Source organism: Phalangium opilio, unplaced genomic scaffold, assembly GCF_054372755.1.
Source record: "Phalangium opilio isolate 3A_F unplaced genomic scaffold, DU_Popi_V2 ptg000061l_1, whole genome shotgun sequence".
Lineage (NCBI taxonomy): Eukaryota > Metazoa > Arthropoda > Arachnida > Opiliones > Phalangiidae > Phalangium > Phalangium opilio.
The window spans coordinates 4,396,227-4,405,125 of record NW_028324178.1 but is presented as its reverse complement, the minus strand read 5'-3'; the positions used below and the strand labels follow the sequence as shown (position 1 = coordinate 4,405,125).

Below are 8,899 nucleotides of genomic sequence, written 5' to 3'. Positions count from 1 at the left end.
ATACCCGTGCGGTTTTTCTGTCGCGTCCAAATAACATTCTACTATAAATTTAGAGTTGTTAGGTGCCAATTGTTTAGAAAGGGCCACTAATTGCATAAGATCTCTTACTGTTTTCATAAGAATCATGTAATGAGCGTTTAAGGAAGCTGTTCTCAAGTTTTTTTCAAATATATTTTGTAAAAGGGTAATTACGAATAATTTCCTATGATGCGATTGTTTAGTAAATAATTCTGATAAAATATTATTTTTATTTTCTAACATAAGATCATCTAATACGATTAATGTTGTTTGAGTACCATCGTATATAGTGACGTCGGGTAAACCTTGACGCATAATTACACCCATTTCTTTTAATTCATCGTAACCATTCTGATATATACTATAATGCCAAAGAACTAAATCAACTTTAGGTTGAAACATTTTATCCTTATTTTCTATTATTCTTTTACATAAAACTGTTTTACCTGATCCCGAAGGACCAAAAATAATTAAGTTTCCAGGTGTAGTGAATGGTATCATGTCTAATACTTGAATGAAACAAATTTGTAATTATCATTCATACTTAAACGCGATTAATTAAAACGCGCCCGCGTGGTTCGCGACCCCCACCCCCCTAAACGCGGTCGGACGTCCCCCAAACGGCTCGCGGGGAAGCGCGGTTCACGCGGGTAGGCCAGCACCACAAACGCGTTGACATCGTCCTGCCTTTCACTATAGTATCTTCTATAAGCCTTTAACATGATCTGTCACTATTCGAGATGGTAAATACGGTTAAAGAAGCTTGTACTGATAACCAAAGAAGCTTGGATGAGCAAATAAAGAAATGCTGGGGGGAATTTTTCAAAAATCTCCTTAAAAGGAGATATACTGTGGTCCAATGACATGGCTTCGGACCAATTTGCCCGCGAAAAGTTTTACCCTTGTACATGCTAACCATCTTGGGGACACGTGTTTGATCTCGAACACGCCCTGACCATAGTAAAACGTATAAAAGGTCTAGGTTCAGACCCCAAAGACATCACTTTCTCTCGAACCAAAGTCAGCCATGAACAACCAGCAACAACCAATGGACCTTTCTTCAGCCAGGTAAGAAAAAACTTTTTTAAAACTCAGTTTTTTTTTGAGAGAGAGAAGACCTAAAAAATCTTTCTCTATAGTTATGTGCATGGTGTAGACACCCCGTACTCGCCCTGTGAGTTTTCCGACTCACAGGGGACATCCCTTTCGGGGTTTCCCGAACCCCTACAGCGGCGCCCTCACTGCGTCGTCGGACCACAGCGCCGGCCGCCCAGCCCATCACCGCAGCCTCCCAGCCCATCACCGCCACCGACTAGCCCGTCACTCCCGCCTACCCCACAGCCGACGCCCGAACCTCAACACTATTATCAACCTCTCCCGGCCATACACTATCCGTGGCAAGCCATGCCTCGGCCGGGAGAGGCTGACTTAAATGTCAATAGTGACTTGTAAGTGAACCTTTTATCTTTGGGGTAATATAACGCGAAATTATAATTTCTATTTATTCGTAGCCTCGTTCACCAAGTCCAATTGTACCTGGTGGTACTTTCGGAGGTCATTGGGGATGCTGATTATTTAAATGACCTGCTGAATCAGGTTCGGCAGGTCAATTATAATCATTCGATCTTCATCCCTGATGAGTAAGTATTTTTAAAAGGTTTTATTCGGTAAAAAATTTTAAACCAAATTTTACAATTTTTATTACAGCCTCCTAGTCTAAAGACTGCCGAGGGTTCCGGTAAGCTAAATACATTTCTTATACATAATATTAACAAGTAATAACTAATTTTACTCTCTCTCTTCCTTAGTGTAACCCTCGAGCTAGGGCAGTTGGCATTGTACCGCCGGGTACGATTTTTGGAGGTGCCGGCGCCTGCTGCACTAGTGTTCGAGAACTGGGATGACGTACTATTCCATGGGTTCTCGGCACTAGTGCAGATCCTCAGCCGGCCGTGAGGTGGCGGGGGTAGGGGGCTAAAAAAAATGTAAAAGAAAATCTTTTTTTTTTTTCTGTAAATTTTTTTTAAAAAAAACTTGTAAATTTTTTTAAAAAAATAAATTCTGATTTGACTTTATATACTTCTCTTAATTTAAATTAAGCTTATATTTTTACCTTCAAAGTTTAGTTTATTTTTCTAAACTCTAATTTCATAGGCTTAAACAGTAGAAGAAAAAAAGATATGTTTAGTATTAGCTATATAAAATGGAACAGTTTTTAGTTCAATTCAATTTATTTTAAACAGAAAACTTATAAAACTAAATAAACGAAAACAGTATTAGTTTATTACCAATTTTTATACTCATGTTATGACTAAGGCTTAAGAGTTTACATAACTAATCTGGTTAATATTAGGGTGATTAGGTTTTCAACACTTGGCATTTGTGATAATATTCTCTTCTGAAAATTGTGGTTCATTCATTGCAAGAAATTTCGAGTACTAATTTTCATTTGGCACTGAATTATAATTTTAAACGTCAAATACACTGCCGCTGATAATACAGGTTTCCCCTAGATCAAGCTTCGCGTTTTCTCCGCACGGTGGCACTAGTGAAACTTTTGGTTCTAGGCGCGGAATCTGGCAGCCCTGAACTAGGGAAATTTTGGTCCAAAAAGGGAAATTTTAAGGGTTAGAAAGGGAAATTTAATTTATCCCACCTGGCATCACTGCTTTGAACATCCTTTCCTTTCCTTTCTCTTGCGAGCTCTGCGTTTAACGTCTGTGGAAGATTTCTTCTGCTTTTTGTGAATGCCAATTGAAAACTTATTGTTCGAAATAAGTATTTGTTTTGAATTTTGTTACCATAGTTCTCATTTTTTTATTAGGCCTATTAATTTACCACTAATTATAGTTTATTTTCAGAATTAATTTCAAGTAAGTATTTCTTTGAACGGGTAGTTTTGTCATATATTATTATTTGTTAGGCCTATTTACGCGTAAAATAAGATTGTTTTCAGGATATCTAACAAGTCATCAACTAAGTTAGGACATTTTCAACGGTCTGAAATCAGAATTGACTTTGTGCCGTTTAACGCGGCTGTTATACAAATACGAGAGAGTTCAGAAATGGCATCTAATGTGAAAGAAACGTCAGCGGAAAAGATGAGAAGGCTACGTTTGAATCCAGAATACAGAGAAAGAGAAAAAGCTCGAAGACTAGAGAGATATGCGGCCAAAAAGTTGCGAGAGAGGCAGTTGGTGTTAGAATCTCCTCCTAGTCAGGGCCCTTCTACCAGTCAAAGTTCTTTAACTCTTCAGAACCCATCAACTAGTCAGAGTTCTTTAACTCTTCAGAACCCATCAACTAGTCAGAGTTCTTTAACTCTTCAGAACCCATCATCTAGTCAGAGTTCTTTGACTCTTCAGAACCCATCAACTAGTCAGAGTTCTTTGACTCTTCAGAACCCATCAACTAGTCAGAGTTCTTTAACTCTTCAGAACCCATCAACTAGTCAGAGTTCTTTGACTCTTCAGAACCCATCAACTAGTCAGAGTTCTTTGACTCTTCAGAACCCATCAACTAGTCAGAGTTCTTTAACTCTTCAGAACCCATTAACTAGTCAGAGTTCTTTGACTCTTCAGAACCCGTCAACTAGTCAGAGTTCTTTAACTCTTCAGAACCCATCAACTAGTCAGAGTTCTTTAACTCTGCAGGACCCATCAACTAGTCAGAGTTCTTTAACTCTGCAGGACTCATCAACTAGTCAGAGTTCTTTAACTCAGCAGGAACTATAAACTAGTCAGAGTTCTTTAACTCAGCAGGAACCATCAACTAGTCAGAGTTCTTTAACTCAGCAGGAACCATCAACTAGTCAGAGTTCTTTAACTCAGCAGGAACCATCAACTAGTCAGAGTTCTTTAACTCAGCAGGAACCATCAACTAGTCAGAGTTCTTTAACTCAGCAGGAACCATCAACTAGTCAGAGTTCTTTAACTCTACAGGACCCATCAACTAGTCAGAGTTCTTTAACTCTGCAGGACTCATCAACTAGTCAGAGTTCTTTAACTCAGCAGGAACCATAAACTAGTCAGAGTTCTTTAACTGAGCAGGAACCATCAACTAGTCAGAGTTCTTTAACTCAGCAGGAACCATCAACTAGTCAGAGTTCTTTAACTCAGCAGGAACCATCAACTAGTCAGAGTTCTTTAACTCAGCAGGAACCATCAACTAGTCAGAGTTCTTTAACTCAGCAGGAACCATCAACTTATCTTTTGAAACGGAGACAAAAGCGCACAGATTCAAATTATGCTCAATCTGAGTTAGAAACGGATAATCTTTCCAGGAAGAAAAGAAGAGGAAATATGGATTATGCTAAGGCGGAAATCCAGAGAGATAATTCTACAAGGCAAATTTGGCGTGAAAATCCTGTGTACTGTGAAGCCGAAAACCAGAGAGATAATCTGTCAAGAATTGTCAGGCGTCAAGATCCCAACTATAGAGAAGCCGAAATGCAGAGGGACAACGCTACAAGGCAGATTAGGAGACAACACTCACAATATTTCGAAAACGCCTATCTGCAAAATATATCATATGGTCCAGATTATAAATGCGAATGCTGTTCTGGACTATTTTTCCGTACTTCTGTTAAAAAAACAGAGTCGGTGAAATACTTGTCAGTTGAAGGAGTACACGAGAGAGTGCTTCCGTCGCATATTTTGTTGTGTGGTTCTTGCCACAGCTACGTTTCTAGAAGGAAAGTACCACCACTCTCTAGAGAAAACGGCTATTTTTTTCCTGATTTGCTCATGGAGTTGAAAGATCTTACAGAACTTGAATGTAGAATGATTTCTCCGCGATTACCGTTTATGCAAATAAGAAAACTAGGAGTTGATCAGCAAAGAGGCATTCGCGGTAATGTCGTAAATGTACCAGTTTCAATCGACTCTTCTGTTTCAATTCTGCCCAGAGGCCCCACTGACACTCAAGTTATTCAAATTAAACTCATGAGGAAGAAGGAATATCAACACCACTATATGTTTGAAACAGTTCGTCCCAGAAAAATACTGGATGCTTTAAAGATTCTAATAACAACTCCTTTGTATTTGAAACATGAAGTTACAGTTCCAGATGAAGTGGCTTTGGAGTTAAGTGAATCTAATAGTGTAAATTTCGTATCGAATGAGGAAGATATGCCAACTGAAGTAGAGCACACGCCCCCGGTTGGTACAGATCAACTAAATAATTTCGTATCGAATGAGGAAGATATGCCAACTGAAGTGGAGCACACGCCCCTGTTGGTACAGATCAACCAAGTAATTCTGCTGTAGAACCTCAACAAGCACCTGACAGCGACCAGGAATGGGACGAAATTGATGAAGAAACATCATTGAACAATGGCAACAGTGATACCCTTTTGCTTTCATCTGAAGATCTAATTACACCCCAGATTGAGAGTATTGCTTATGCTCCTGGAGAAGGGCAGACACCACAATCAATTCTTTATGATGAGGACTCCGAATACCTTTCTTTCCCGAGTATTTACGCTGGCCAAGCTTTGAAGCTACCACCAAAGGCAACGTACACACAGCAAGTAAAATGCGAGTTCAGATGCAGCGATAGGCGTTGTGCCTCTAGTATTCCAAAAATATTTTATTCCTATGTTAAATTAGTATCGTCAAAACTACGGAGCGCTACTAATATTTACATGAGAAAAACCAAGTCCAAGGCTGGCCAAGCATACACAGCGGGAGCATTAACAGCGCCAGGAAGTTTGGATTCTTTGGTGAAACACGATGATGGTTACAAAACTTTGGAAAGCGTCAGATCTTCCCCGGGCTATTTACAACAGCGTGAGAAAAATCTTCTGGCTATGGTTCGCCAACTTGGTAATCCTACGTGGTTCCTCACTCTGAGTGCCGCTGAGACGAAATGGGAAGAGCTTTTGGAGTCCTTGTGCGTCATTGCCGGGCACCCTCGAGAAACTGCGAAAGAATATGTGAGAACGTTGGGATTTATGGAAAGAGCTAAGCTTATCAACGAGGACCCTGTCACCTGCAGCCGATATTTTGATTATCGTTTGAGAGAATTTTTCGAGTTTCTGCGAAGCAAGGAGTCACCGATTGGAATCATTGATGATTACTACATTAGAATAGAGTTCCAAATGAGGGGATCACCACACGCCCATATTCTACTCTGGAATAAAAACGCACCACAATTGAGAAGCGATAACTCCAATCTAGAAGAGGTTATCATATTCATTGATTCCAACATTACCTGCTCGAAAGGGGATGGAAGTGAAAAATGGAACAACTTGGTCAAGCTGCAAACTCACAAGCATTCCAAAACCTGTCGTAAGAAGAACGATAGTGGACAGTCATCGTGTCGTTTTGGCATACTTTTTCAGCCAATGGGAAGAACCCTTATTTACGACCCTTCTAAGCGTGATGAAAACGAAAACGTTGAAGAGGTTGAAGCCTTAAGCAAATTGGTGCGAAATGGTATCGAGAAATTGAAAGTCAAAACTGCACCGGAAACATTTGAAGAATTTTTGGAAACGCTGAACATAACGGAAAAGCAATATATTGCAGCTATAACTTATCCAATTAGAAGGCTCACTGTGCTTCTGAAAAGGTCGCCGCAGGAAATAAGAATTAATCCTTACAACAAGAAGATTTTGGAGTTATGGAGCGCTAATATGGATCTTCAATACGTCCTAGACCCGTACGCCTGTCTCATGTATATAGTTTTCTACATCGGCAAAGCCCAAAAGGGGATGTCACAGCTCTTGAGGGAGGCAATCAAGGAAGCGAAAAATAAAGGCAGTGGTATAAAAGAGAGATTAAAAGTTATTGCTAATAAGTTTATTCATTGTGAAGAAATTAGCGCCCAAGAATGCTGTTACATACTACTTTCCATTCCAATTTGCCGGAGCAGTCGTGCTCATATTTTCATAAACACTTCACCCCCTGAAGAAAGGGTACACATTTTGAAAAGACCATCTGAATTGGAATTATTGCCTGATGATAACGTTTTTTCCGATGGAATCATCGAGCACTACATTGTGAGACCCGATGAACTGGAAAATCTCAGTCTAGCCGCTTTCGCCTCATGGTATGAGTTTTCCCGAACCAAACGCAATAGGAGAACCCAAAATTTGAACGAAGATGAAGACCAAGAAATTGAAACGACTTCTGTGGAGACGTCTCTTGAGCTGAAAGATTCTTCAGGATACGTCAGGAAAAGGATGCAAGCTAAAGTAATCAGATTCAAAAAGTACAGTATGGTGAAAGATCTCAAAAACTACTGTCGAGTGGAAATTATGTTATTTTTACCTTGGCGTTGTGAGGAAACCGAATTGCTAGAAGCTAACGTAGAAGAAATTTACGAATCCCATAAGCAGGAAATATCTGAAGTAGGAAGGGAATTTATAAGTGAAGTTGATGACTTGGATCTGGACCAAATGATTCAAGAAGTAAGAGAAAACCAACACTCAAATGACGTTCAAAATATTCAACCTATGATTGAACATCAAAACGAGCGTGATAGAAGTTTCACATTGGATGACCCGCAATTTTTTGTCAACTCTCTTCAAGAAGCCGTTTGTGACGTAACTTCTGATACTCAACAGTCTAGCGCTGCCGACTTCACTCCAACAATTACTCTTGTCAACAATGAAGAATATTACAGCATGCTTCGAAAACTAAATTTAAAGCAGCGAGAAATTTTCTACTACGTACTTAATCATTTTAAAACATCTCAAGAAGAACCTCTGAGGATTCTGATAACAGGCGGTGCTGGTGTTGGGAAAAGTCTCTTGATTCAAGCCATTTTTGAAGCCGTATCCAGGCATGAAAAGAATAAACCCGGTGCCGAACCATCACGATTATCTGTTCTAAGAACGGCATTCACCGGGAAAGCGGCTTTTAATATTGATGGTGTCACTCTTCACTCTGCCTTTAACTTGCCAACAAATCAATTTTCTGGCAAAATGAATCCTTTGGACAACGACACTTTGAACAGAAAAAGATGCTCACTTTTAGGCCTGAAACTTCTGATAATAGATGAAATATCTATGTGTGGAGCCAAAATCTTCAATTATATTAATGTAAGAGCCCAACAAATCTTCGGATCTCCAAAGCATTTTGGTGGTATTTCAGTTGTTCTCGTGGGAGACTTCAACCAGTTACCCCCAGTTGGGGATAGTTACACATTTATGCCCTTAAAAGAAAAGAACAACCCCTATGCGGCCCTAATTGGAAGTTCACTGTGGGAAGAATTTAAGTTGTATGAGCTTGACGAAATTATGAGACAGAAACATGACCAAATATTCGCTATGGCTTTAAATCGAATGTCCATGGGAGGGATGACACCCGCCGACGTTGACTTGTTTCGAAGCCTCGAAACATCTATTTCAAGGCCTCTACCTCTTGAAGCCCTTCATTTGTTTGCAGCAAATGATGAAGTAAATGCGTTCAATGAATCAAAGTTATGTTCACGAAATGGTGAAAAGATATGCTCTGTCGCATTTGACTCGGCTACGGGTGACGCTAGCAATGAAATCAAAACAAGAATTCTTGAAGCCGTAAAAACCTTGAAACCCCAAGAAACCAGCGGTTTACCAAGAGAATTAACCCTAATGGTTGGTATCAGGTACATGATCACCAATAATTTGAACACCGCCGATGGTCTAGTAAATGGTGCAACTGGAAGGTTAAGAAAAATACAGTATGGTCAAAATCAAAAAGGTGAACAAGTCCCCGTTCGAGTTTGGATTGAATTTAATGATAACAAGACTGGAAAAGAGACTAGAGCCCAGTCTCAAGGATTAATGATAGCCAATAATATTAATGAATTATGGACGCCTGTTGAGAAGGTTGTCAGAAGTTTCACTAGACGTTCAGGACAAAAAAAATCTACGTTTCAAGAAAGCAGTATCCTCTAG

The 8,899-nt window shown here is 39.7% G+C and overlaps 1 protein-coding gene across 1 annotated transcript; it reads left to right on the top strand.

Moving 5' to 3' along the window:
* The first annotated feature begins 1,045 nt into the window (after positions 1 to 1,045).
* On the top strand, positions 1,046 to 8,899 carry LOC149663967 (uncharacterized). Its single transcript, XM_089841969.1, has 5 exons — positions 1,046 to 1,086; positions 1,530 to 1,658; positions 2,975 to 3,215; positions 4,068 to 5,181; positions 5,262 to 8,899. The coding sequence occupies exons 1-5, from the start codon at positions 1,046 to 1,048 to the stop codon at positions 8,897 to 8,899; spliced, it is 5,163 nt and encodes a 1,720-aa protein (XP_089698095.1).

What these genes read in the sequence shown, in the direction of transcription:
- LOC149663967 (XM_089841969.1), top strand. Translation starts at nt 1,046, where the DNA reads ATGAACAACCAGCAACAACCAATGGACCTTTCTTCAGCCAG. An exon ending in ATGGACCTTTCTTCAGCCAG is followed by an intron (nt 1,087 to 1,529) that starts GTAAGAAAAAAC and finishes ATTTATTCGTAG; the next exon opens with CCTCGTTCACCAAGTCCAAT. An exon ending in AGAGCACACGCCCCCGGTTG is followed by an intron (nt 5,182 to 5,261) that starts GTACAGATCAAC and finishes CTGTTGGTACAG; the next exon opens with ATCAACCAAGTAATTCTGCT.